General features: G+C 45.9%; 2 protein-coding genes across 5 annotated transcripts in view; one reads left to right on the top strand and one right to left on the bottom strand.

The window, feature by feature from the left end:
- The window catches only part of Kdm2 (Lysine demethylase 2), a 52,525-nt gene extending 34,576 nt beyond the window's left edge, over positions 1-17,949 (bottom strand). The window contains exons 1-7 of one of the 2 annotated variants that reach the window (XM_077676554.1): positions 17,762-17,949; positions 13,473-13,611; positions 12,715-12,793; positions 12,286-12,332; positions 9,682-9,854; positions 6,897-7,003; positions 3,546-3,639 (exon numbers count right to left, since the gene is read on the bottom strand). In XM_077676554.1, the coding sequence (XP_077532680.1) occupies positions 3,546-3,639; positions 6,897-7,003; positions 9,682-9,854; positions 12,286-12,332; positions 12,715-12,793; positions 13,473-13,611; positions 17,762-17,794 (672 nt within the window). In that variant the 5' untranslated portion in view covers positions 17,795-17,949. Of the gene's footprint in view, positions 1-3,545; positions 3,640-6,896; positions 7,004-9,681; positions 9,855-12,285; positions 12,333-12,714; positions 12,794-13,472; positions 13,612-14,233; positions 14,386-17,761 lie in introns of those variants that run through there. The other variant, XM_077676553.1, reaches the window with a different exon arrangement.
- Positions 17,950-18,027: 78 nt separating this feature from the next.
- Orai (calcium release-activated calcium channel protein orai) lies at positions 18,028-27,023 on the top strand. Of its 3 annotated transcripts, none has more exons than XM_077676557.1 (3): positions 18,028-18,189; positions 18,589-18,732; positions 24,255-27,023. In XM_077676557.1, the coding sequence occupies exons 2-3, from the start codon at positions 18,619-18,621 to the stop codon at positions 24,759-24,761; spliced, it is 621 nt and encodes a 206-aa protein (XP_077532683.1). In that variant the 5' UTR covers positions 18,028-18,189; positions 18,589-18,618; the 3' UTR covers positions 24,762-27,023. The 3 variants fall into 3 exon arrangements, with proteins under 3 accessions (XP_077532683.1, XP_077532682.1, XP_077532681.1); XM_077676556.1 differs by having other exon boundaries at positions 18,028-18,199; XM_077676555.1 differs by lacking the exon at positions 18,028-18,189 and having other exon boundaries at positions 18,206-18,732.
- Positions 27,024-27,300: the final 277 nt, after the last annotated feature.

Here is a 27,300-nt window from a genome sequence, read left to right as displayed (position 1 = left end):
GCAAAAAGGCGGCGCGGACACTCCCCATTACTTGGGCACCCGTTTCAAACCATCAACTAACAGATTCATTAAAAAAAAAAAAAAACAGTGCTGCAGTTACAATATTTTTTTTTTTTCATAACCCCCTTTTCTCCCCAACGGAGAAACTTGCATATCAGCAATCTGTAAGCGTATGCCGCCAGATTTCCCAAAGGGGAGCAAAAGGCTGATTGATTGTTTTAACTGAAAGGTAACAGCTTTTATTTTAACGCTTTATGTGCCAATTTTGCACTTGAGCTGCGAAGAACGCCATACTGAGGGCTACAGTTGAATTCAGCCCACCTGGAGTGCTTTAACATGTGCTGAAAACTCGACACAGAGGCATTTTTTTTGCCTCTATCAAACATCATCAACAAAAAGGGCCTCCATCTTAACTTCATGGTTACTCACAGTAGTAACGATAACATGTCACGCTGTGGAGAGGGAAGGGGAAGGGAAGCTGCAATATTACGACTCTATGTGCATCTGTGATGCCATGAACATACCGATTTTCTGATGGTCCGTTACCCAATGAAGAAGAAATCGCAATTTTTCCTTCACAAGAATTTTGGTGAAGCGGAACAATCTGGAGAAAGCTGTTCGCCCAGAAGGGAACTTTAGTGCATCAAGCGATATGGGCGACTGAGGGGAAATCAGTACTTCAGTGTTGGAGAAATTTCATTTCAGCGCACTTACTGCAACAGGGTTCAACTGTATTTGCCTTCTAAGAACTCAAATGTATTGTCACGTGCCGAATTGTTTTCACCCTATAGTGTCCCTCATTAGGGCGGCGTGTGTTTCATTTTCATTTTTAGTCAACCAAAGGGTCAACATCAAAGCTTCTCACGAAAAAACTGAAATGACCAAAACAAGTATTTGCAAGTTCACTGGTCGTACTTTACAATGTACAAGGAAGCACAGCTCTTGGCAGGCCAAAATTATGAGGCAGCTGACATATTCTACGCAAAGCTGAGAAGCAGAACAAACCACCTAAAAAAGTGGAGAAACCACAAGAGTTCAATTTGTCGAAAGAGAACGCAGCTTGCGTCAAAGGGGAACACGAAACACCACCAGCCGTCCCACAGCTGTCAGGCCCAACAACAAGGCTTTCCAAAGACGCAAATGAGAGCTCTGCGTGAACCCAGCAACACAAGAGCCAGCCACACTCGCTCTTTTTACGGGCAAGCTATGAAGCTGCGATTTCAAAATTGTGCTTGCTAGTAATTGGGTGCAGAAATCTCAGTGATCAGAACATGAGTCAAGGGGAAGGGCCCTGATAAATAACGTGTCAGCAACATACTGAGCTTAGCTAAATTTGTCAGCAAAACCCAGTAAGAGCGTGCCTTCATCGAGCGTATGTTTGACAAGGGGAATGTCGTGCAACAATTCGTTTTCCCTTTTTTCCCCGCCAAGAAGTGCAGTCCATCAAAATAAAAAGAAACAACACAGAAGCTAACATCAACTTTTTGCAAGGCGCCAACAACAACTGCCTTAGTTAAACAGATTAAATATTAGCTTTGCACAGCCCCGGAAAAAGATAGACAAATTTATGCAGGACAGGCAATAACGCCATTTTGATCCACACACGGTCCCCTCATCATAACTACCGTGCACCCAAACGAACAATCCTGGGTTTATTACAAAAAAAAAAAAGGCGTAGGTTAGCCCATTTGTAAGCCCGAACAGAACTCATACCACAGGAGTTTATTTGTCCTATAGCTTTCTCAAAAGAACAGCGCACTTAATTAGCAGCTCCAAACACACATGCACACGCCTCCAAAATGTGCCGCTTCACTAGAAGCATTTAACTGCCGCCAAACACTTAGCAGCAGGCGAGCTCCCAGGGCCGTTTACTGGCAACCAATTATTCGGCGCTAAGTGCAACAGCTGGCTCGGGACAAAGGCGGCTCTCAAACTGAATGCACAGAGGAGCAATAAACCCTCAAGTAGCACACAGCCCAACTAGCGCGCTGACGCACTCTCCCCTAGAGCGAGAAAAGAGCAACAGTAGAAATAGACGAGACAAATAGAGCGTAGGAAAGCGCAAGGCGCAACAAAAATCCTCGCAGGGCTGCGAAATATGCAAAGGTGGCCAGATGGCGGCCGCCTCACCCGCACTGTCAGCAAGAATGCCCCAATGATGCATCACCCGTCCGGCGTTTACAATGGCACATTTTGCAGCACGACTCCGACGCATGCACTCTTGACATTATAGAGTCGACAATGGCTTGACACTCTGGCTGAGGCCTTAATACAGGCGTTTAAAATGAGCCCTCCCAAAACTATCAACAGAGTTCAAACGTGGAGAAAACTGGAGAACAGTAATACTAGCACCAGGGCAAAAACATGCAGGGTTAAAAAAAAAAAAAAAAGCCCTGTGCAAATTGAGCAATCTCTTTGCACTGCCATCTGTTTGTTACTCTCTTCATGAGGCATGCACAATACTACTGAGAGAGGTCTCTTTGAGAACACAAGAAGAAAAAGACAAACTTTTGTATGCAACTATTGCTGCACTGTTCTAGCCAGCTGTGAGAGTGAACATTAAGGCTAAACATAAACAAACTCTTGTTGCTATTGAAAAGGCAAAACAAAATGAACTCCCCGTAAAAAAACCTGGATGCAGTTTTCTATTATACAGATATACCAATAAACATCTACATCTCTTAGGCAGCAAATTTCTAACCACAGGCCTTGCTGCCACTACTGAAATGTAGCTCCAAAATAAAATGGTATACGAGAAATTACTGGAGTGGAGCACTTTTCTTGTCTGAAAACAAAATTAGAGATTCTGCATGCCCTTTTTGCCGGCCCCGTGCTCCTTCCTATCTGAGGAGTGGGTAGAAAACTGGGTTTTTTTACTACACCCCTGTTGCAATATTTCACCTCAATATTTTGCACCGGCCCAAAACCAACCCTACACCCTCTTCCCCTCCCCCTCTCTGGCTAACGGTGCAAGCACTGTCTACTGATATCTACTGACAAGTGAAAAAAAAAAAAAGGGGGGGGGGGGGGAAGGAAAATACAACTGGGTAAAAATTATTGCACTTTCTTAAACATTGATATTTTTTTGTGACGATAAAAAGTGTGCCGCTTTATTTGCTGTAGCAATTTTGAGTAATGTTCTCAATGTTGCAATGTGCCAAAACTATGTTGGTTCAGCAGACCTTTTGTAGAGGTGTAGCAGAAGTACAAACTCTCATCTCGAAGCGCTATTAGCCTCAAAGCCATGGCAGTAGTTCTACCAATCATAACTACGGCAGTCCCCGCTTTTCGCAATGTGCAATAACCACAGCATACGAGTTGCTACCACTGTAAAAAAAAAATCCCCACACGTTTGTAAGGCTTAGCTAATGACACCTGCTACTGCAAATCTACAGTGGGAAAGAAAAAGAAAAAGCACTAGGTGAAAGAGGCAGATGGGAGTTCTGTGCTGACGAGACCAGGTGCTGGCAGGAAATGCCTGAAGGATCGATCAATGCGGCTGTTGCGATGCACAAGCGCAAGAGCAACGTGCTCATGCCCCTCACCTTCTGGCCTCGCAGCAGGTGGTACCACACCGACGTGCCACCAAAGTCAATGTGGAAGTCTGTGTAGCAGCCTTTCACACTCATCAGGCAATACCTGCAAGTAGAAAAAAAAAAAGGCCCTTCCTGCAATCTGCTAATGCCAGCACAAACACCACTCGTTTTACACAGGCTGCCCGTCAGTGCAGTCAAACCATAGCATGCACCCACTTAAGGGAGGAACATAGCTCCTAAAAGAATTTTTTTAAATTTTAGATGCGACGCTGAGAGCATCTCTTGTCGGCGGCCCTGTCTTTTTTGCGTGCGTAAGTCGGCGGCGGCGGCGGCCGCACTCTCCTCTGCTCACCCCCTCTCCTCTCCGATAGCGAACACTCTCTCGCGAGGGACATTGGATTGGATTCGATTGGATTGGCTTGGATTAAAGTGGATTGTGTTGCGTCATAGCCGCGGCAGACGCACTGCGCCGGCGCGTGCCCAGGTGAGAGCGAACACTCTCTCTTAACATCTGCGGGTGTGCGGCCCAGCGCACTCTCACTCCGCTTTTGGGCGGCGCTGCGCGTGGTGCTGCGCATGTGCAGTACTCTCTCTCTCCGCGGTCTCCTCTCCTTCGGGCGCGCTGCGCATATAACCGGTGTGCCGCTCTTCGGTGGCCTTTCGGTTGACGGTTGCTCTCCGCTTGTGCTTGAACCCCCCTCAGCGTCGCGTCAAACCAGGGTTCCCGCGAGGGGAGGTGGGCGTAATTTTTCAAGTAAACTCTGTGAAACTAGCCAGTCTTGCTGCTTTTTCCCCACTGATAAATATGCCATCATAGTTTGAGTTAGTCAATTAGTTTTCAAGATAATTAGAGATAATTCGTCACTTTTGGAGGAACAATAGACAAAACAGTGTTAGTCGTAAAGCTGTAATCTTGACATTTTCCAGTACTATGAACCCTGGAGAGTGCAATAAGGGAATCAGTTTTTTTGATGCACTTTCTTGGAACTAATTTTACAGCTCATTAACCTTTAATGTTTGAAATGGGCATTCGAAATGGTTCCTTGCCACTGGTGTCACCAAAGCATAATGAGCTGTAAAATTAGTTCCAAGCAGTGCATCAAAAAACCTAATCTCTTACTGCACTAACCAGGGTTCATAGTACTGTAAAATGTAAAGATTACAGTTTTATGACTCACACTGTTTTGACCATTGTTCCACCAAAAATGGCTAATTATCTCTAATTATTTTGGGAACTAATTGACTGGCTCAAAAAATAATGGCATCTTTGAATTCAGTGGGGAAAAAGCAGCAAGACTGGCAGGTTTCACAGAGTTCACTTACAAATCAAAAGGAGCTGTTTTAAGGGCAGTGTCCCCCCTTAAAGCTGCACACCAAAAAACTGTTACGCCAAGCCGCCAGGTTAGGATTCACATCCCCAAAACTACAAAGCATTTGAAGGTGCACCAGGAGACGCACACAGAAGCGGAGACGTGACAGGGCCGTCTCCGTATGTGTCCCCTGCTGTGCCAAAACGCCTCAACAGCCGCAGCTTTTTCCGTACTGGTTAGCAGTACGAAATTTTCCACGCAGTGTTGTCTCCCCACTAGGTACAGTTTATAGCAGCTACACTGCAATACGAGACCGCTGGGTAATAGGTGGAGCAGGGTGCATTGGCTAGCCACCGCAGAAGTCTCTTTCATCCCGTGTGGCCGTTTTACCACAAATGGCAACGCTATGTAAGCGGACAAAAGTATCAAGTACCTAGTTTTGGGGCAAACCGAGCGCGGAGATATGTTGCGCTGCTTTTAGCATTCACTGCAACTCAAACACGAACTATTTCTGTCAATACATGGCACTGCTACAAAGTGTAAATTACAAGGTGCAAAAAGCCTTCTGCGCTTGAAGCCACGTCTATTGCACGGTACAGGTTCTTTTTAAAACAAAGCACTTCCATGCCAGCCCTAGTCTCTGTCGAGACACACTTACGAAGGATGTTAAGAGGGCAAATTTACTGGGAACTGACTGCACGCAAATTAACGTGAATATACTGTCGAGGTGCAGCACTGCTGAAACAAGCAGCTGCAGATGACACAAAGAAGCTCACTGCAGGAAACGAGTGACACGAAAAGAAAAAAGGCACAATAAGGCTACAGGTGACCTTTGTAGACAAGTTTATGAATGCAAAACGCACCGGTGCCTCCTTGCCAACGTCTCTTACGCGACCATTTGTCTCGAAAGAATTTTTGCTTCCCATTTTATTTTGCCGTGCTAGTGTGTGTCACGTGCTTCAGCATAAATTATCCTCTGGCCTATTCCTAAACTGGCCACGTGAGAGCTCACAATGCCTTTTCTTTCGTTTTCCCTGCACCTGCGGCAGCATGTGTCAGCACAATTGGCTGCGTGCGTTCTTTATGTTTAATTCTTTCTTTCGTTTTGTTCTTTTTCTTTCCTTGGTAACGCGGGGACAGCAACAAATTATCCTCCGCATTCCTGAATTCCTCAATAGCAGAGCAGTGACACAGCTACAAAGCTGTTTCAAGCCCAGCCTGCCAAGTTTTGCTTCACTTTTTTTATCTAGTTTTCGCTCTTTACAGGAAAATAAAGAAAAATGGAAAACAGAAGAATGTAGCAGGGGTCAAATAGATGGCGAATACAAGGAAAAAATTTCCGACATTATGGGAAAGCGTTGTTCAAAAGCTCCGTACAAATTCATAGTTGCCTCTGTGCCGCAAAAGACTAGCAGCAACATATTTAGCAGACAAATGTGCTCAAATCCGCAGGATGCTCACACGCACACATGAAAAAATAGACCTATGACGCATAGTGAAGGAGGAGGAGGGTGGGGGGGAGAAAGTTTGGAAGAACGAACACAGGTTCAGCACTACAGAACAAGGCACGAAGCAAATGCCACAGCGACAGCTGTGCTCAAGGCACAGCTGTTTCCAGTCAAACAGCGAGAAGATATAAAAAAACAAAAAAGGAAACCTCTGCATCGAGTGGCACTGCAGCACTTACAAAACACATCCAGTGTGAGATATTAAAAAAAAAAAAAATCCAGTGACACACTCTATCCTGTCTGCTAAGCAACCGACATGATAAGTTAAAAAAAGAATTGGTATCAGTAATTTGGCAAGCAGTTTAAGAATGTCCATATTTTCCCAAAGTTAAAAACAATTTAAAATATACAGGAGCTGCACACAGTTAAATGGCATTCAGCTGTTTTCTTTTTCAATGCCTCTAAGCAAGCAGAAAACAGCTGAACAAACCCTGCAAATTTAAAAAATAAAGAAGACAATTTAATGTTGTCAGTTAGCAAAGCAATATTTGCTCAGTGCCTCATACCACATTCAAAAACAAGGAGAAAAGCAGGGGCCATACTTCTGGACCTTGGGGTACTTCATGTCTTCAATGGCGTTGGTTCCTTCCGTCTGGCTTTCCTTCAGGTGCCTTGGCCATACGACGTCGACCCAGTCAACTTGTCGAACCTGTGGAAGATTTTTTCGACATGCGTCACCCTGTTTCGCAATACCCTAAAGCTTGACAGCAGCCTTCAACAAATCGACCTTCACATCACATTGTTCTTGCCTTTGTATATGTGCTACAGAAAAAGAGTGTCACACTTGCTAAACACCATTTCAAATGTAACTCTGCCCACAATCCAAAGTGACGTAGGGCAAGTTGCCGGCTATTTTAGTCCAGTAGCACATAAACAAGGCCAAGGACAACTTGACAGGCACAGGTGCTTTTTTTAACTGCATTTACCACTTCCCGAATGCCTCCTCAGGGGTGAGACAGCTGAATCAGATTTGGGAGCAGTTTTTGGAGCAGCGAAATCTTGATTTTGGAGCAGAAGAACGACATTTATTATGTCACCTTAGTTGCCTCAAAATCAAATTTTGGAAACTCGAGGGGAAGAAACGCACTTTTCAATCGGTTTTGCACGTACATAACACGGAAATAGACATTCAATAAAGTTTTTCTACCAGAGTATCACGAGATAATAACTGCACTACCTTCTTACAAACTATTTTTAAATACTCAGGCTCTATGCATGGATTACGAGGAGGGTAGTTGAAAATGCCGAATTTGGAAAACTAAGCAATAATAAGGCAGTTTTATTACCATGTGAATGCCAAACTTATTATTATTGTCGTCGCAGACTCGGCTTTACGCACAAATGTAGAGCCGCAGCAAAAGTTGCGCAAAGTGAGGTGACAGTTGTCACATCCCACCAGCCCTTCCATTTCAATCCCCAAGGCGCACATTCACTACGATACTAATTTGAGTAACGCTGGTATGTTTAGCCGCCTCCCTCCTGGCAATAAATTTCACTTCAGATAAATGAACCATTATTACTAGCGTGAAATAATAGCCCGTCCTGCTATCAGACACTGCTTGAACATTTTGCGGCGATGTAGCCTCGATTGTCCTCGATGTAGCCTCGATCGTCCTCGATGTAGCCTCGACCGTCGATCGTCCCATTCCCGCTGCTCGCAAACTCGCTGTGAAAGGCGGCAATAACTCAGGTATTTATAACACCACAATGAGTCCGAAATTTCACTTCAAGCCCGCGCTGGCCTCACACTCGAAGCCAAAACACGGCGAATTCGTGGGTTGTTTTTTATGAACTCCCGTCTTTTGAGTCCCGCCACGTACCCGCAACAGATCAAATGAATAAATAATAACCCAGTTACCCCCATAACTAAAACTAAGGTAGAAATCGGCGAAGAGCACTCTGCCTGAACCACAAGCAAATGCTTCGCCCGGAGGACACGTTTTCATATCTTCACCACACAAAGATGGCAGCGCCCAGTAAGATCGTTCCGGAGATACGGCGCTCCAAAAATTACCGTTTTTTTTTCATCAACTTGCACAAGTAGTTCGATGCCTCAGGACACATAAGTATTTTTTTTAAACGACTTTGCAATGGTTTTCGATGGGAAAACTGTACAAACGCACATGTGCAACCTGACATTGTGACTTTTGAAAAAACTATCTCGGGGACAATTTTATGCCGGTTTTTTGTTGAATGATCAATCAATTGAACCTTTACAAACACCATCACATTGGGGGTGCTGGAAAATAATGCCGTCAGTAAGCATTTTCCCCCACTGAAACTGACAGGAGCGTTAAAATCCTTGGCTCTCAGACTGTTTTGGATCAGTTTGGCGCAATTTTCGCAATTTTCAAGCTTTTGGAGCAGCCTGGCGCAGGAAAACAAATTTGTATCCAATCTGCGCAATATGCGCAGCTGTCTCACCCCTGCTCCTACACAGTCAGCCTAGCCAAGCGACTACTCGAAGGTAATGAAACAGGAAACTGCGGTTGCTTGTGCTGCTCTCACCATATTTACAACCTCAAAATACAGATGATGTCAATCATCTAGGCCCATTCAAACATCCTTAAAGGTGTCCTGAGCTTGTTTGTGGCTGAGCACTGCTTGTAAACGTCAAATGGCATGAGCAGCCAAGGAGATGCAGAAATCGGGTGCTTTCAGTGGCATCTCTCCTTGTTGCCAGGAATAGCACGATCCTACTTCTCGAACAGAGCACAACGCCCTTTTGCAAGAGCACCAGTGACTCTTCCGCCATTAGGAAGGCCAACTGCACTCAAAATTTCGACCTCTTCAAAACTCTATTTTCGTACAGTCTGCTTAAAAAGAAAGCAACATGCAAAATACAACAGCCGAAATGCGCGCAGGGACGCCGCGAACAGCCAGCAAAAATCTGCAATTTTGAAACCGAAACCGAGGAGAGCGCGGCCATTGCAGTGACGTTGCAGCTGTCCAGCGAGCGGCCGGACGGTCACCAGCTCGGGAGAAAGTCTGCGCGCAGCTCTACGTGCACAAGGGCCAGCATATGGGTGAAGCGTGCGCAGCAAAGCTTGACCGGTTCTCCGACTGCGTGGCTGGCCAGAGGAAGAAGCCCCCCTCAGCTGGAACGTCACAGGGGCGTCATGGCTGTTTACACGATCCGCCGGCAGGTGCAGTGTGGTCTGCGGCGGAGCTTTTTTGAACGCTTCTGACTGATTAACGAGGCGTTTCACGGGGCTGCCACTTGTGTCCCAGCTGATTTGGGGGTACTTACTACGCATTGAAAATAAATTTGGTTGAGGGGAAATTTGAGTGCAGTTGGCCTCTAGGAGGAGGAGGGGAGCAGCTCACCAGACTGGGCGACTCCACGTAGTTCTCCAGCTTGGTGTGGCTGAACTCAAGGCTGATCACGTTGAGCAGCTTGTCCCTGTTGGGGTTCTCAAAGTAGCGGCACCAGTCCTTCATGGTCATCTCAATGTCCTTCTGGGTCGTCACATCCATGACGTCAAGGATCCGGCGGCTTCCTGGCAATGACAAGGGGCACATCGCACACAGCTAAGTATTCTCAAGGTCACAGTTTCCGTAAGGATAAAGAGATACGGAGAGTGGCTTTTTCACTGCATGAGACTCTAAACGCCCGGTGCCATTTGAAGCAAGCTGCATCTGGTGCTGTTCTTAAGAAAGTTTAACTCTTTCGTTACGGCAGAAAAATGACCAATTTTGGGTGCTTCCACAAATTTTTTCTACTCTTGAGCAACTGGACATGTTTAGCATTGTTATTATACATCAAATTGTAGCTTATACTTTGCCCTGTCAAATGCATAGAAGCTGTTTTGTGAGAGGTACAATTACTCAGAGTTTAGTTGTCAAAAAAACAAAAAACTGCACAAAAAAGTATAAGCCCAACAGAAATAGAGGAGATTTACAAAGCCAGAGAATGATTTTAGGAAATATGAAATACACAAGTTGTTCCTATGTTCCTTAGCTATCATTCAATATATACATCAATCCTGCACACCATGTTCTAGATTTCTGAAGGCTCGTGAATCTAGCAGCATTGACCGCTGTGCCACTCAGAGATGCAGTCATGCGCCAGCAGAAAGCAAGGGTAAACATTGCAAGTGGCGCAGAAGACATTCGTTCTGCTTTGTGCCTTTGTTTCTCATAGCAGATCTTGCAATTCCTTCTCTTCTCCATCCTTTTCGGCTGGTGTTGTACAGGGGCGAAAAGGGGGCGTGTCCTCGTGACACTTCCCTGCACTCAAATACCTGCTTCATCGGAACTAAAATATCATGATCCCATGTCATTGCTAGAGTTGTCACTGTTGCTGGGGTCAGAAAAAACAGCAGCAGGAGCTGCTGGAGTCCCAGCAACAATAGACAGCCTTTGCGGGGTGCAGCCAGCGGTAAGTGCACACCACTTCTGACCAACTCAGAGCTACCTTCGGTTCGAATTTCGCTCGCAATGCCGCCTCTGCTCTTGAAATGCAAACAATCGAAACTGAAACTGAAAGAGGATTTGCCGATAAATATGCCAGGTGGCAATAGCTGTCTGCAAGCCGCCCTTTTGAGTTTTCGTGTCCCATGGCCTCTGGCACCGTAACGAAAAATTTTACGGCATAGCTTTTCCCTTAGAAAGTACAACTTTCAAGCCTTGAAAGTTTTAAGCAGCCGCATACCGAAAATGTTGCCGACACAAGAAAGCCTAGCTTGCCTGGAAAATCCTTTGAACTCATCATGTGGACACAAGTGCTGTATTTGGAGGCCACATTGCCATACCAACTCCTCAAAATGAAATCAATTCTACTTCAGTGGTCTCCCAACCGAAATCACGAATACAATAACAGAAACCGTGACGATGTTGTTACACAGGTCAATTACCTTACTAGGTAGTACTATGCTTCATACGCGATATCCCGAATTCCTTATCCCACCTTTTTGCATGGAGTCAACATACAAACTATTCGCCATCTTGTTGCCCCTACTGTATCCCATTACAGTACAATCTGCCCTTTAAGGCAACACTTCTTAGTTATAGCAGTGTCATTCCAATCAAACAAGAATGGACTGTGCTATGAACTTCCAAATCTACCAGCTAAAGTGTGCACTATCTTCGTTGTCCTAACTGGAGCCCCTAAAAGCAACACAGCAGAAAAAAAAAAAAAAAAAAAAAACACGGGTTTGACCTGTGGTCAAATTATAGCCTACCAAAGCTGGCTATCAGTTAATAACAGAATCAAATAATGCTATGCACGTGACACTATTGACATCTATTTGATGTGCCTGCTAATCATGTCCAATACTCTGCTTCATGCCATGAAAGGACTGCCTCCACTGAAGAACTAAACCAAAATCCTTTTTTTTTTCTTCTTTCAAAGCAAACTTTCAATTCAGCATGGTTTCATGAATCATTTTTAGAAGACATGGGGTGAGGGGCACATTAAAGTTACACTCCACACACAGGACCCAAAAAACATCGCCCTGAATTTCCAAAGCTCAAGCTAGTTTTTACTGGGCACGTGTGCCATACATAGACAACTGATATACCAAATGTGACGGCATTAGGTTGAAAGAGAAAGGTTACTCGGTGACTAAAATGTTTGCCGCTGCCACCTTGATGGTGTTGCGACCACAGTGTGCACATATGGTTTAAGTGCACATGCTGTTTAAGTGCACTCTGTTGCCGCTGCCATCTTGATGGTGTTGCAACCACAGCGTGCACAGATGCACATACGATTTAAGCGCACTCCGTTGCCGCTGCCACCTTGATGGTGTTACGACCACAGTGTGCACATTTGCACATGCGGTTTAAGTGCACTCTGTTGCTGCTGCCACCTTGATAGTGTTACAACCACAGTGTGCACATATGCACACTGCGCACAAGTGCACTCTGTAGTGCAGGTAATCTTGATTTAAAAAACTAAACAAACAGATGAATTGGCTATGCAGCACTTACCCACACACTGTCTGACATCATTACATGTGAAGTTGTGGCTCGGCAACCTGCAATAAAGGCAAACCCAACAACAATGGTAAAAACTAGCAACAATATAAAAAAACAATAGCAATTTTGTCGTGGAATTTCGCTCAACACATTTTTCACCAAGCTGAGAGGATTGTGCCAGTGTGCGCACCCACACTGAGCCAGGTGAATGCATAAAGCACACAAAAAACATTTCATTGTTTTAGTGTGCCTTACACAATGAGCAAGCTTGATCTACAAGCGCATCAATGCGACTTACAGCAGCCCTTAGGTACTATGAGAGCTTAACATATTAAAGCGTGGATGCATTCTTTGGTAGCCAGAGAAACAGGGCAAAAATGTGACTCAAACATGCAAAAACCAATGACAGCGAACGCCAAGAAACAGATGATGGCCACTTGCCTCATTCCCATGTTTGCCTTGCTCTTGAAAAGGATGGGGTGCTCAAAGCCATGCTCTTGAAGATACTTCAGGGTAAAGTCTGTCAGAAATAACGGCGCGCCACAGGTTAGTACTTTTCTAGCACTAAGCCGATAAGACGAATGTAGCAAGCGCAATACCGTAAACTGCAGTTTCAGGTCTGCAGCACCGCTCAAAACCACACATATCTGTTCAGCTAATTTCTGCAGGGCACTAAGAATTTTTTTTCTTGCAAACTTCTGGCTACCACTAATGTGAAAGGTGCTCAAAGCCATGCTCTTGAAGATACTTCAGGGCAAGATATGTGTGCCAGAAATAACGGCTCACCGCCGATAGCCGAATGTAGCAAGCCCAACACCGTAAACTGCAGTTCCGAGATCTGGAGTGCCGCTCAAAACCACACATATCTGTTCAGCTAGTTTCTGCAAGGCGCTAAAAATTTCTTTTTTTCTTGCGGACGTCTGGCTACCGCTAATGTGAAAGAGTATACATGAGGACATGGCTGAAAGCAGCTGCGAGAGCCTTGGGTAAATACAACCTTTAGTTTCTCTGAAAGCAGCTACGAGAGCCTTGGGTAAATACAACCTTTAGTTTCTCTCTCTTTGACAAGCATACGCACACAGTGACCTACATACACGGTCCGCAAACAGGACGGGCAAAAGAAACGACAGGGAGGGTGCCACACACACACACCAGGCGCGCCTGTCAATGAAAGCAACAGTGACAGCAGCGCGTCTCACCTTCCCCTTTCATCTCCTTGACGAACGAGCAGGTGAACGCGGGGCTGGTCACTTTATCTTCGACGGTGAACATCCTGCGGCCTTCGATCTCGTCGTCTTGAAGGCAGTCCTCCGTGTAGTGCCGCCGTTCTTTCACCCGCTATTAACGCGCACGGAGAGAAAGAAAAACACGAGGGCAATCAGAACAAAAAGGATGCCAGAGCGCCTCGTAAAATGCGAAACCTGATGTCGGGTCGAGCGAGATAGCAGGATCGCAAGAGGCAAGTATCAACTGAGCCACTCCCGCGAATGAAGGCGCTCTCGTCGGGAGCTGCTCACTTGACGCCGTTTTTAAGACTCGGCAGACGCTAGCGCAGCTGGCGAGAAAAACAATCGCAAGAGAAAAAGGGCGCTAGGCGAAAGCGGAGAGCTTGGTGCGTGCCAAGCCTAGTGCACCGATGCACTGAACAGCTGGTATTCAAGAGAAACCCGGATCACGCTGCCCGAGACGAACCAGGAAGCGCGACAACCGCAAACTTTGCCAGCGTTCGGGGTGAGAGCAGAAAAATGGCTTGCCACGCCGCAGCACCTGGGACACTCCGAAAGTAAACACAGCAACTAGCTTTAGGCAAAAGTATCCGTCCTCAGCCCAGCGCGATCGCGTCGCGTACACGATCCCAGAGCAGCAGCAGTCGGCACGGCAGGGCGACGGTTGGGATGGACGTCACCGGTCGCTTGCGATTTTGGAAAGCATATGGCCGAGTTGCGGCTGGCTGGTATACCTTGGACGTGAGCGACGTCGACTCTGCAGGGTCTTTTTCGGTATTCACATCGGAATCCGCCATGATCGTCTGTCATGGGCGCGATGTTTTGATTGGGGGAAACAGCAACGCAACAGCAGCAGTACAAAAAAATGTCGTCAGGACAGGTGCCGCCACCTAGCGAACGCACGCCGAACCTCGCAAGGTCCTGCGCAGACGATTATGCTCTTCCGTCGAATTTGGCCTCACACTAAATGTTTGCAATTGCTTTTTTTTTTTTCGCTCAGTAATATATTAAACTCGCGGTGCGAAATCGCTCCGCCCAAACAGACAACGCCGGAAACGTCTTTGAATGACGACTGTAACTCATGACGTAAGGTGTAAACGTCGGATCCCAATTTGTCGTCTGCTACACCGCAGTTGCAGTTTTTCATTACTTTCGCCCGTTTCTGCTTGCGCGCGCTGCGAAGCGTTGAGCACAAGTCTTTATCCTAATTATTAAACTTCTAGTCCAATAATCAGAATCTACGCTAAAAAAAACCGTTCCTCTATTTTCGGAATACCTAAAGCATTATCAATTCTGGCTACATTTTTTTTTCCCAGGCACAAGCCTCAGGCTATTTTGGATGTTACGAAAGCCTATTTCTAGCTCGAACAACTTCTGCTGCACCGTTAAAAAAAGGTGACAAAAACGCTAAAAAAAGTCAACACTGCGAAAAAATAATTCACTCAGAAACAGAATTGGCGGTAGAAATGGGTGTCGATACCTGTACACCTTGAACGGAAGTAAAAACTGCCAGTCACCATCATTTTTCTGTGCACATAATGGGAAAATATAGAAAGTAACTCATTAACTTAAAAGTTAAGAAAGAAATGCTGGTTATCAGCATAAACAGACAATGCTTTCAGCTCCCTAAACAATTTTTGCGAGTTTTCTTTCCGAGCTTAGTAGCTCCACAGACAGGTTGCCTTGTTGCAGAAGCTTAGTCCGGTACATCCCAAGCTATCGGCTGTTGGCCAGGCAGCAAATATTGGATGAAATGAAAGGAACATCTGCAGAAATACTGGACAGGCACTAGTCCCCCAGTGCACATTTTTCAGGAGAGCTACATAAACGTTGTAAAACACGGTCAAGAAATCAAGGTAGACCACAGCTTGTTCAGGCAGTTTTGGTTTAGGACGACACAATTAAATGTTTTTTTTTTTGTAGCTATAGTAAATTAGGCAAGTTCTCAGGACTAACACTTGCGGGGCCTACAAACCTCAGCAACAGCATCCCCCCCCAATTTTCCCCCCAAACTATATAGAAGGAGAAGGATTGGGCTGTCCGGCTTTTTCGTTCTGATGTTCTAATGTTTCATGTTTGCTGTTCTCTTGAAGCCGGTCGTGCTTCAAGAGAACATGACTGTTCACAAGCTGGAGAGATAGTTGCATACAGATAAATGGCAACGAGGACTGTCAGAACTAGTTAATCGAGGAAACAACTCATTTCAAAACAACGGCGCTCCAAACACGAGTGATGTGTACTTTTTTAGCAAGAATGTAGTGAAAGCCCTTCCTTTTTTTCCAGCTTAAAACGCGAAACAGCAATAAAGAAAAACAAATGAAAAACACGCAATAAACCTGTTGAGCCAGTTAATGCACAATTATGTGATCAATTAGCCCTAGCTGGAAGTTTTATTATGTACAACTTTATTATTGGCCGCAAAACAATGTTTTTTTTTAAATAACACATCTTTAAAACGTATTATGGCTCTCACCAAATAATAAAGAGAACGTACGGTATACGAAGCTGACTAATTTTTACGAATTTAGGTTACAGGGTCTACAGGAACAGCTCATTTAACTACCTTCAAAGCGGTTACTAGGCAATTTTGTTCGATAAATACACCAACTACGGCAGCGCCAACAGCAGCAGCGCGAGCATGGTATGTATACGGCCACCGAATACATCTGAAGAGGCGGCAACATGAAAGCCCCTGAAAACGCGGCGTCGTAGGGGAGCACTCCGGTTTACGACGCGGCCGCTCCACGCCGAGGGGAGGGAGGTATAAACCAAACTGCAGCAGCTGGAAAAGCCTAACTAAACAAGAAAGCTCGGTAGCCTGTTTGTCCCCCCCGCTGCGACACAAAGTGTCCACCACAGCGATATATTTTTTTATCCTTCTACATAGATTGGTTTGGTTAGAAAAGAAGAATTTTGTACAACTCAATAAACGAACGTCAATACAAAACTACAAAGTTCCAGCTCGACCCCGTACCAACGCCGCCAGCCCGCAGTACAATTCTCCAGTTTGAAAGTTGGAAACGGCGCACAAAAGTTTCTGCCGGGGGCACAACACGCGATAAACCACGCGGAAAGCTAAGAAGAGAATGCAGCCGCCCAGTGTCGTTTTCCAAAGCAGCCGAGTCGCCAATTCTACAGTAAACTTGTATGCGTGTATTTCCGCGGAGTTTGTCCGCGCGTCTGGGCGTGTTGGGGCAGACGCGCTTGACATGGGGAGGGGGCTTGGCAGGTTCCTAACCTAACCGGAGCCAGAACCGTGCGCTAACGCGATTGCCTTCGCGTTAGCGCACGGTTAGTGTCTCCTGACACGGATGGTGTCAGGATTACTTTCAAAAAACGCAACACATGGATTTATTACTAAAAAAAAGTCGCATAGACCCCCAAATTTACTTGACCATGTGCACCGGCCTCAATGCCTGTGAATATCGGCCCGATATGATGCAACGTTACAGATCATATCTTATGGAGAAGCAAGGCAAATGAAGTTTCATGCATTTAAAGTCATTGCGTTTGCGACGCAGTCTGACAGACACACTTAATACAAAAAAAAAAGTAAGGAAAAGAAGGAAGGAGGGGAAGAAAGGGGGGGGGGTGTTTACAAGCCCGAGCACGTTGCTTTGTTGTGTTTTTCGCGCAACATGCACCTGACGCTTTGACGGTCTCTCTCTCACTGCACAGGTGACACGACAGGTTGTGAAGCGAAATTCGTGTAACTAGGACAAACAAGAACACGTAATGAACATGCTTTCGACAACAGTAGCTGCGACATAACAAACAAGCATGAGCACGCGACAAAAAAGCCTTGCGAGAAGCGCTGAGATCAAGGAAATTATCTACTAGAGCTTAACAAACACAAGCCGCGATGACTTATCATAGCCTTGCAAGAAGCTGCAGGAGTTCCTAGGTGTACTCGAAAACTTTTAAACGTAATGTAATCCCGCACTGCAGCAAACAAAACAAGACCAGTGTAAAATTAACCGAAACTCCTTGTGCACTATGCGTAGGCGCTTTTAGTAGGGATGTAGTGCAGACAAAGCGTCCCGTGCACAATGAAAACAGCGTGCGCTAATGCGCGATGAAAGGCTTACGCGGAACGTGGGAAGAAATTAGCGTCGACGATAGAACACACTTCACCCATAAGTTTGGTTGGACGCAAAGAAAAAAAAAAGAAATTCGACAAAATGGCTGCAAAGCTTTCAACAACCATCACTTTCGATGCATCGACAAGGAGATGCCTCGGACGCCACTTTAACAATACGCACCAACTTTCGCCGCTCCTCCGTCTCTTCCTCCATGACTTCTTTTGGAGCACCAAAACGTCAGAAGTTCGCTCACAATACTTCTGCAAATGGCACGCGAAGCGCGTAGCAAATTTACAGAGCCGCAGTGTATTGTTACTGTGCGTGCGTGACCGCGAGTGTGTGCTTCATGACGACATAGCTCACACCGCCTTCCCAGGGTCACGTGATTTGTCCCCGCCTGCTTTCCCCACGCGCCCGTATGCACCGACTTCCGCTTATGTTCCGCACGGTAGTCACTGAACCGCGAACACTCGCTGTCTGGCTCTGGAACGACTCAAGGATAAGCCTATTAATTGTATCGAAGTTTTGTTCCTGCTCAAAGCACAGAAAGTGCCTTATGTAGCCAGACACAGCGAAATATACGTCTACGCTACGTGTACCGGGCAAGTGTAAGGATTGGTGCGTGCTGATCGATAACTTGCTCGCGGAGTCGCGGTTTGCCGAATAATTCTTGGCACAAATTAACTACTTTCCCTGTTTGCTAGGGCTATGTCATGAGCGGGCGTGTAGAAGATGGTCTTCCTTGTGCTTAACTGCTTCGTATACGTGTCATCGCCACTTTCATATCTTAGCGTGCCTACATAGTAAACAAGTCCGATGCGGATGCTGTCGCGAGCTCAGTAATTGCGACTTGGCGACTGGACTTTCCAGCCGCTTGCTTGTCTGTCGGTGTGTGCGCTCGCGCGCGCGTGCGTGTGTGTTCAACTGCTGTCTTCCCCATGAATTTCCCTCCCGGGGCAGAGATTTTATGGACTGACTCGATTGGAGACCGTCCCAATGTCATACAGGAACTGGTCATTCAGTCGTTGGTCAAGGAAATGAGCAAGCCGGAGAACAACATAAACGCTCTGTCCTGGAGGAGGCTCCACCTGAGCAGGGCTAAACTCAAGGCCTCCAGCAGGACATCGGCTCTTCTGTCCGGATTTGCGATGGTTCGTACCGTTTCTTTGCACTGCATCTGCGTTTCGCCGTTTCGCCGCTAATAATACTTACACGCGGGATAAGCTTCCTCGCTTCAATTCCCGGCTTCCGTGTAGACCACGGGCGGACTTGCTTGATGCTTTTGTTCGCAAGGTACTAAGCATGCTTTCTTTGGACATCCAGCCTACCTTTGCTTCCTTAAAGGATTCATATTACATTCAAACGTTGTGTAAAAACGTTATCTTCGTCTTGATTTCCGGCCGCTGGCGCACGAGCGCCAGTACACACAACGCTTGCTCTCGTTGACGGACTCTGAAAGTTTCCCCGTTATTTCGAAGTGTACAGCACTCGGCTAGTACAGGTTACAACAGCCGGTTAAAAATCCGTCCTTTGGGGGATAATTGTGCACGTAGATACGATTGCCAGTGTAGTGGTGGTGGTCTGCCAGTGGTAGTCCCCCAACCTCAATGGACGCCCGCACTCACCGCTCGTGCGGCACTCGCAGTCGCCTGTACAAAACGGTGGCGAAGCTCAATCACCACTCACGAGTGAGTAGCGAGTGAAGCCTTGAGTGAGCCTGGTGACCCAAAGTGGTGGGCACATGATGGATGATGTCACCCTTACTTGACCACTGGAGGTGGTCACCTCTCAACCTCTAGTGGTCACATCTCCAGTGGTCAAATAAGGGTAATCAAGAGCTGCTACCAAGCATGCACACTTGCACATGGTGCAGTTTGATGTACAGTGATCTTGGGTGATCATTTCGATTGATGCAGTTTTGAGAAAAATTTGTGTTGAACTGAATTCGCTTCCCCCCACTTCCTCCACGACTTGTGACTTGCCCCTATGCTCCACGCACAATGACTCTGCGTAAGAGGCTATAGGCTCCGGACAGCGCCCAGAGGGCGACACAAAGCCCGCGACACCCAGCGCCCCCTTCGGCAGTATGCGCAACACTGGGTCGGTCCCCGCAAGCCGGTACGCTGCTGGCTCGGGGGCGCTCTTCTTTTTGCAGCGCGGATTAAGCATATTAGTCGTCCCTTTTGGGCTTAAAACGAAGTAAGAGATTGTAAAGTAATCCTGCTTCATAGTGCATGTGAATGGAGAAAGATTTATTCGGTTGAACTCGCGTATGAGAGGCGTGATGCCCACAAGAGAAACGCTTGTACAGCCCGCCTGCGGGGCAAACCTTTCTCAAGATCAGCATGTTCCGCTTCAAAAGAAAACGTAATTTATATTGTTCACTCCTGAAAAGATGAGGCTTTGTCTGCAAATATATCAGACGTTGCGCGATGTTTCCGCGCGGGGTATTCCATCCATGTGAGTGCTCTTGCATGCGCCTGCAGAACTACTAACTGGACCACACGGGAGTTACATATAGGTCTTCGATCCAAATGTGATGCTCCATACATGTAACAGTATGAAATTTACGTTTGTTGGGGTATAGAGAAAGTGCGGACGTTAATAAGTGCCCGCTTCGCCGAGAAACTTTTGGGCTTCCAGTTGTAGCCCAGTACGTTAGTTGCATATAGTATGTAAACACGCCCCCAAAAAAGAAACTCATCACGAGAAGGCTATCACATGAAATTCCTTTGGGCAGGGATGGTATGAGGAGGGTAAGCAGAACATCTAATAGGGGTATCGGAATAAATTACGGAATATTCATATTCGGGTATTTTTTTTTCTCTCCATGCCAACGGGTTCGGCAGGAGACCTCCGTTAGGAAGGAATAGTAGCGCTTTTATTACCGTCAACACTTTTTCAACAGAAGTCACGGGAGAAAAAATTAAGTTCCCTGAGTACACCCCTCACTGGTCCGGAGTGACCGCAATCACGGATGGGATAAATAAAGTTTGTCCTCCTCCTCCCCGAACGCGAAATTTTTTTTCCTGTGTACATATTGTTCCAACTTTGATTGCGGCATGTATTAGCTCTATTTTTCTTTGCTTTTCAGTGGCTTAGACAACAATTTCATTGTTTCTTTTGCAAGAAGAGGTGGTGATTTTATGCTATCCAAATGCTCGCGAAACATTTGGGAACATTAACGCCTATAAGTGTCCGTGCCCCACGTGTGGTTATATGAATTTAATGCGGCAGTATAAGCACGTGGAATATTAGATGAAGCAGAGCAGAACCGCTGGGTGATAAAGCTACAATGCTATAACTGTGCTTGGGGACCCTCTTTGTTACCAAATTCAGAGCGCAATTATGTGTATCGACCGCCTGCTAACCAGGCTACTAACAAGCTGATCGTACACCACGGCAGCATGTAATCCGCTCGCTTAATGTGGGCCTTTCAAGACTCAGTAACCATGCTCGGTATCTGCGAAAAAAAAAAACAGAGTAGAAGAATCCGCGGGAGAATGCAAAGCCTTGAACACATTTGGTTCCCAGTTGTGCTAGCCTACGGCTCGGCAGCGAGGCGACAGCATTTCATCAGTGCCCCATTTTATTTGGAGGCTTCCCCCGACTGTGTAACATTTTGCATGGCTTTGTTGCACTTTGTAGTACATATACGCGCAAATAACCTTATAACAAACGTTTTTTGCTAAGTTGCGTTCACTGGCGCTGAAGGCGGTCGGCGCGGCGGGACCGACTCAGAGTTGCGCGTGTCTGTCGCAGCTGGCGTTGCGCTCGCACGGCAAACTTCGCTGTCCGGAGCCTATACCGTAAAGTGGGTGAAGTAGGCCATGAATGACGATTACAATAATAAATATGTATTTCATACCATCTGTGGTGACACCAGCATGTACGGTATGTTCAGTACAAGCAGTTGTCATTCCTTTGAATGCCTACCAGTCATCTTCCATGAGTGGTTTAACGGGTAGTGCTTCCATTTCTAATGCATGAGACGTGGATTCGGTTCCCACTTGTAACTCTTGGAATGTTTTGTGTGGCCGTTGAATTTCACAGGAGGCTACACGGTGACAGACATAGCGCACAATGGGTGAAGTTTGCCAGTAACAATAATCTCGTGAAGGGCCTTATGGGGCGACACCACTGCTATTCCTCCCTCCTTAGCATGACACCGAGTGAGGGAATGGCATGGATTAGAGTGCTGTACAGAGTAACTTTTTGTGAAATCTGGCAAAGAAAAATAAATGCAGAATATTTCACTTTAGTTGGAATTCTAGAAACTGCACACACATTTTTTTGGCACGCTTGGGTCAACATGCTATTGTGTATCGTGGTTAGAATGACAGTGTGATTGTTCAAGACAAGAATCTCTCGTAAATCAATTTGTTGATGGCAATGGTTTGACTTCATTTTTAAAGGTGTTCAGCTAGTTAAACCCCAAAATTTGTGAGTTTAATGTTTACTGTAGCAATTCTTGCCCTGCTATTGTTTCTGAGTTTAGTTCTCTCAGTGTATAATGGGTAGGGACTGTGTGACACGGTCACCTAAAGAGCTTGCACAGCTTGCATGGCAGCGCCACCATCGACTCGTCGTCTCATCATGTCGCGGCAGGAGAGGTGTGCCTCAGCTGCCTACCGACAAGCGTTCGCCATGGCAAGCAATATAATCTGACAAGCTGAATTTCCCAGTATCGAAAGCTCTGGATTTTTATTGCCGCAAATGAGAAAAAGAGTGCAAAATATTCAAGATTAAGAACGTTTTCAACGTTTAAAATGAATGTGTCAGAACACACAACAACACTGGCAAAGATCGCTGCATCTGTCTAGCAGATGTCTTACGCCGTTGCAATTCAGGTTTGGCCCATTTTCATTTCACTTCAGTGCTGTCTGCTTGTGAATGTTAGTGCCACTGCTTGAGACAAGCGCCTGTCGGGATGCACGCTGGTTTTGTTCTTGTGGCCCCCGTACTTACGAAACAGCACATGCGTCTTTCGGGAAAAAGCAACGTCCTCATGTTTGATGAAACTGGCTTAACAAATTGAGAGTTGAGATAAATGAGATTCTGAGTGAGAGATGCGTTTGCTGCACACGGAAGTAACCTTGAAAATGACAGCTGCAGTGTTTGTGCTTCTGTATCTGCCACTTTTCCACTACACTAAAAATGAAATCAGTGCATCTTTATCACCATTCCTGTATCTATAAAGGTGCGTGCACAAGTCTGGCTGTGTTTGCTTCTCTGCGTAGTGCACACTGCTCATGGGCAAATCAAATGCAATGCCAAGAGAGGTGATAAGTGCTGTAATTGGACACTTTCTTGTTTACATAAATAACTGGCAGTGGTGACTTCCTTAAAGTGAGCTGTTGAAATTGCAGATCAGCCAGCAGTTCAATCCCATGTAAGTTCTGGTAGCCGCCGCAAGTGATAAAAGAAATGCAATGGGGCGAAATAATTTTCGCTGTGCTGATTCAGCGCAACCATGTAATTAAAAAGCACAAGAAAAGAGAAAGAAGGTATGTGAGGTAGCAGTTTGCAATGCTCATCAACAGGCAGGTCTTAATGCAAAGGGATAGAAAATTGCAAAGGGGATAGAATTGCAAAGGGGGATAGAAAATTGATGGCTCAAAAATAATCCCCGTGGTGCTGATTCAGCACAAGAAAGGGTGACACGATCTTTGTAGCCAATAAAATGCTCGTTTATTTCCCCGGCTCGGAATGGCTCACAAGATTCCCATGTATGAAGAGGATTGCCTGATGAACAAAAAATTCAGAAAACAGACTGGAAGTTTATTTATAATAAGTGTTCCTGTCTTCAGCTATTGCGGAAATTTTCCGGTAGGTCACTGAGAAAATCGTAGGCACAAATGACGGAGATCTTGAACTGGTCGATGGTTTGCCACTTAAAATCCTTGTCCCCTTTGCTGGCTGTTATTCGGTTCTATCGGCACTATGTTAAGAACAGTTTACACTCGTCTTCCACACGGGAGGATACTTGAACAAAAATGTGAACAACCACTTCCTTTACGTGACGCACACTGTGTATCTATTGTGTTTGCTGATCATGAAGTGGTGGCTGTTCTAAAAATAAAAAAGAACTTGTTTCTGCTAAGTAATTAGGTTAACTCTTTTTAAGTTCACGACGGAACAGTTTGTGTGCAACTTCTCAATATTGGTGTTCTGCATAACTACCGCAGGGTTTATGTGCTTGACCTCCTGCTGCCGCGTAGTTAACAAACTATCCACTTGAAGTGGCGCCACTGTTTTGTTGCATGGTCTCTATCATTTCTTGGTGACGTATCTGCAGTGTCAGCTAATTATGCACACGCAGTAATCATCATCAGTCCATTGGTTTCCACATATGGACGACGACCTTTCCTATACACTTTCAACTTAAAAAAAAAAAAAAAACAGCAGCTCGTATGGTGTAAGTGTAGGGGTTTTTACTTAATGCTGCAGTGAAACTAGTGCTGCCTTGGTCTTCTTCGAAGGATAAATATGCGTGTTCTCTGTTGTGTAACTCTGTTGGATTGGGATCATGATGAGTCTTTTCATAACGGAGAGTGGTGTACCATGACTCGCACCCATGACGTGTTCGTTATCGTCATGTCTCATGCCCTTACCGATTCCTTGGGAAGAGGAAATCCGGCCCAAACATCTCCTCCTATCTCCCCTGACCCAGGTGGCCTTGGTGGAGATCCAGTTGAGCAAGAACATCCCGTGGGAGTTGCTGATCGCGTTCAGCGTGTGCACGACGCTGCTGGTGTCGGTGCACATGCTGGCGCTCATGATCTCCACCTGCATCCTGCCCAACCTGGAGGCCGTGGCCAGCGTGCACGGCATCGCCGCTGTCTCCGAGTCGCCGCACGAGAAGATGCACTTGTACATCGAGACCGCCTGGGCCTTCTCCACCGTCTTCGGCATCCTGCTCTTCATGGCCGAGATCGCCATCCTCTCGTGGGTCGTCTTCCTCGACTACAGCCGCGGCGCCGCCCTGGCCGCCACCATCATCCTCATCCCCGTGGCCATCGTGTTCGTCATCTTCGCCGTCCACTTCTACCGGCAGCTCGTCACGCACAAGTTCGAGCAGTCCGTGATGAGCGTCAAGGAGCTCGAGAACATGGTCAGCCAGCTGCAGGATGGCAGCAGTGCGGCGGCCGACGGGAGCGCGTCACTCCTGAATGTCTGAGCGGCCGAGCGCTTGTTCTGTGCCAATGCGTGCTGGAAGGTTCGTGCGTGTCGATCGTTATTTATCGAAGCAGCCCGTACTGTTTGTCGCCGTCACCGACAAGTTACGAAAAACGGACAGTGCGCTTTCCCTGAATGGGGTTTCAGTTCCTGTTTGCTGGTGTGAAGTGGGGTGGCCTCTGGGGTTTGCCTAGCGCTGCAGTGAGAGCACTAACCTGGCTGCATTCAACACAGCTGTTGGGCAAATTGGTGCATTATGATGGAAAATAGAGCACGACTTCAACAACGACACAAAGGAAGAACGACGGGACTTGTCCCGTTGTTCTTCCTTTGTGTCGTTGTCGAAGTCGCGCACTATTTTTCAATCACTAACCTGACTGCCAGCGTTGCGTCGATTGAGCTTGAACGTTCTTGTTGCATGTGACTGTCCGAGTGCAGGTGGCAGTCTGCATCCGTTATTTTTATGCTGCTCTTTGTACAATCTTCTATCAATTAGTGCAAAATCTTTTTGAGAATATACTATCTTTGTTGCGGTGTAATCTCTTAACGAAAACATGTCTGGTGCTGCAGCCTGGACTTTGCATTTCTGGTGACACGAGCACTTGTTTGTTTTGCACAGTTGCTGCAGTGCTTGTTGACTGCTGTTTAGAAAGGCTTGTTGTGTCTTGCGCTCTGTTTGTTTTTATTCTATGGCTGGTCACCAGGCGGAACAACAGAGGGGATGCTTGTTCCGTCAGCTGACTCTAAATAGTGCCTCTACAGTTTGCAAACTATGAATTGCGAAAAAACAGCAGCGAAGGTTAAGGCTCTGCCCATGCATCAGTGCCGCAACGCACGTTCAAGCTTGCCTGATATCTTTTGCATTGGTACAATCATGTATGTCTGCATTTCCTTGCATATCCCCCTTCCACCCAGATTGATTTGATGGTCATGGCTTCGCTCTGAACCGGATTGTGCCATTGTAAAATGGAGCACCGTATTGTTCCCACTAAGTGGTTATCTGTTGTTGAGGTACATCTGAGCACGTCATTTGAATTGCCTGTATATTGTGTGCATTTATTTTTGGCGGATGCAACATACGAAGCACATTGATTTTGTATGTTACGTACTATGCAAGTATTGTCTCTGAACAATTTTTTGCGAGCAATCATTTTTTTTGTGTGTGTGATCGTAAGCTTGTAATCTCAACTATACAATTATAAGCACAGCTGCGCATATATTTCTCGGAGTCCGAATGGTTTTTGCTGCTGGCATTTTCTTATGCAGCAGCTTAAATATTACAATTCATTCTGATGGCTCCTTATACTAGAACAATATCTTAGGTTGATGGAGTATTTAAAGGCTAAGTGCAAGCATTTGAGGCCAAAATATCAGTTTTTGTAGAGAATCGGTCAACTGTGCACGTGTACGTCAGTGCATCTGTTATTGCGTTAAAGCGTCATCTGTAAATGTAGTGGATAAGTAGGAGGGGTTAATTTTCTCAATTGAATGAGCTTGTTGCACCGGGCTTACTTAAAGCGAACCGTCAGAGTTGCAATATCGAATGTTTATTTGGTGGCATTTATTGCTGGCCTGTCATTTTGGCAGGACTTTTCTATTTTTCTGCTTTGTGTAGGCCTAAGGACATCTGGTGTTTGCAGTTCTTTTTATTTCGTTATCCACTTACCAGGAAGCCCTATAACTTCAACTACTGGGTCATTATCAGTTATTTTTCAATTCCTCTTTGCTAGCATGGGCTTTGCATAGTCCATTCATGTTATGTTAGTTTTCCTGAAGATTTTTGCATTTATGGCTACGTTCAAGGTATTTAGAGCTTGCTTCTTCTGTGCCTCAATTTTGTAGCGTCTGGCTGTAAGAAGAGGTCGCTGCAATCGCCAAAGCCCAACCACCCATATTTAAAGCCTTCGTGTGTTCATTAACATGCCTTCTAGAACCTCGATGTTAGTGAAATGTTGCATTCCTTTGATTGCATACGTTTAGATCCAGGGGGCTCAAGGCACTGTTCTCGCGGAATCATCAGTTTTGGGTTGGGTATTGCTTTTCACTTAGCAGCAGCATGATTGTATTGCACTCGAAATGAGCATGTGCAAGGATTTCCCAAGGTTAGCTCCCCTACGGCATGTTGCATTGATTGTACATATGTATTTAATGCGGTTGCACTCCATGAAAATGAGCAACTTATGTACGAAGTTCTGGGTAAAGTACATACCCCTGTGTTGTGTACAGTCTATACTATAGTTATTAAATTTGTTCGAAAAACGAAGCGTTCTTTGTCTGGATGCGAGTGTGGAGCCACACCTGAGGCCAGCTGTTCGGAGTGGAGGCGCCGAGAATGTCACGTGTTCCCAAACACCCACAACAGAACACCGCAAAAGCGTTTGTCAAGCTTTGCCATTGGGGCAAGCACGCATTTGTATTGCTTGTTGTCTAAGTTTTGACCTCAAAAAGAACACAGTAAAATCTTGTTACAAGAGACACTTGGTTATAAGAGACATTTGTATGAAAGCAGTTTGGTTGGTTGTCCTATGTTCGACATGTTA

The sequence above is a fragment of the Haemaphysalis longicornis genome, unplaced genomic scaffold (genome assembly GCF_048455015.1).
Source record: "Haemaphysalis longicornis isolate Haplotype H1 unplaced genomic scaffold, Haemaphysalis longicornis Haplotype H1 scaffold_7, whole genome shotgun sequence".
In the NCBI taxonomy this organism is placed as follows: Eukaryota; Metazoa; Arthropoda; class Arachnida; order Ixodida; family Ixodidae; genus Haemaphysalis; species Haemaphysalis longicornis.
Note: the sequence above shows the minus strand (reverse complement) of the source record. Positions and strands in the feature narration are given on the sequence as shown.

Bases quoted from the DNA above. Each gene is read 5' to 3' on its own strand.
- Orai (XM_077676555.1), top strand. From the start codon at position 18,520: ATGAATTTCCCTCCCGGGGCAGAGATTTTATGGACTGACTCGATTGGA. The intron at 18,733-24,254 runs GTTCGTACCGTT...CCCCTGACCCAG, and splicing joins TTCTGTCCGGATTTGCGATG to GTGGCCTTGGTGGAGATCCA.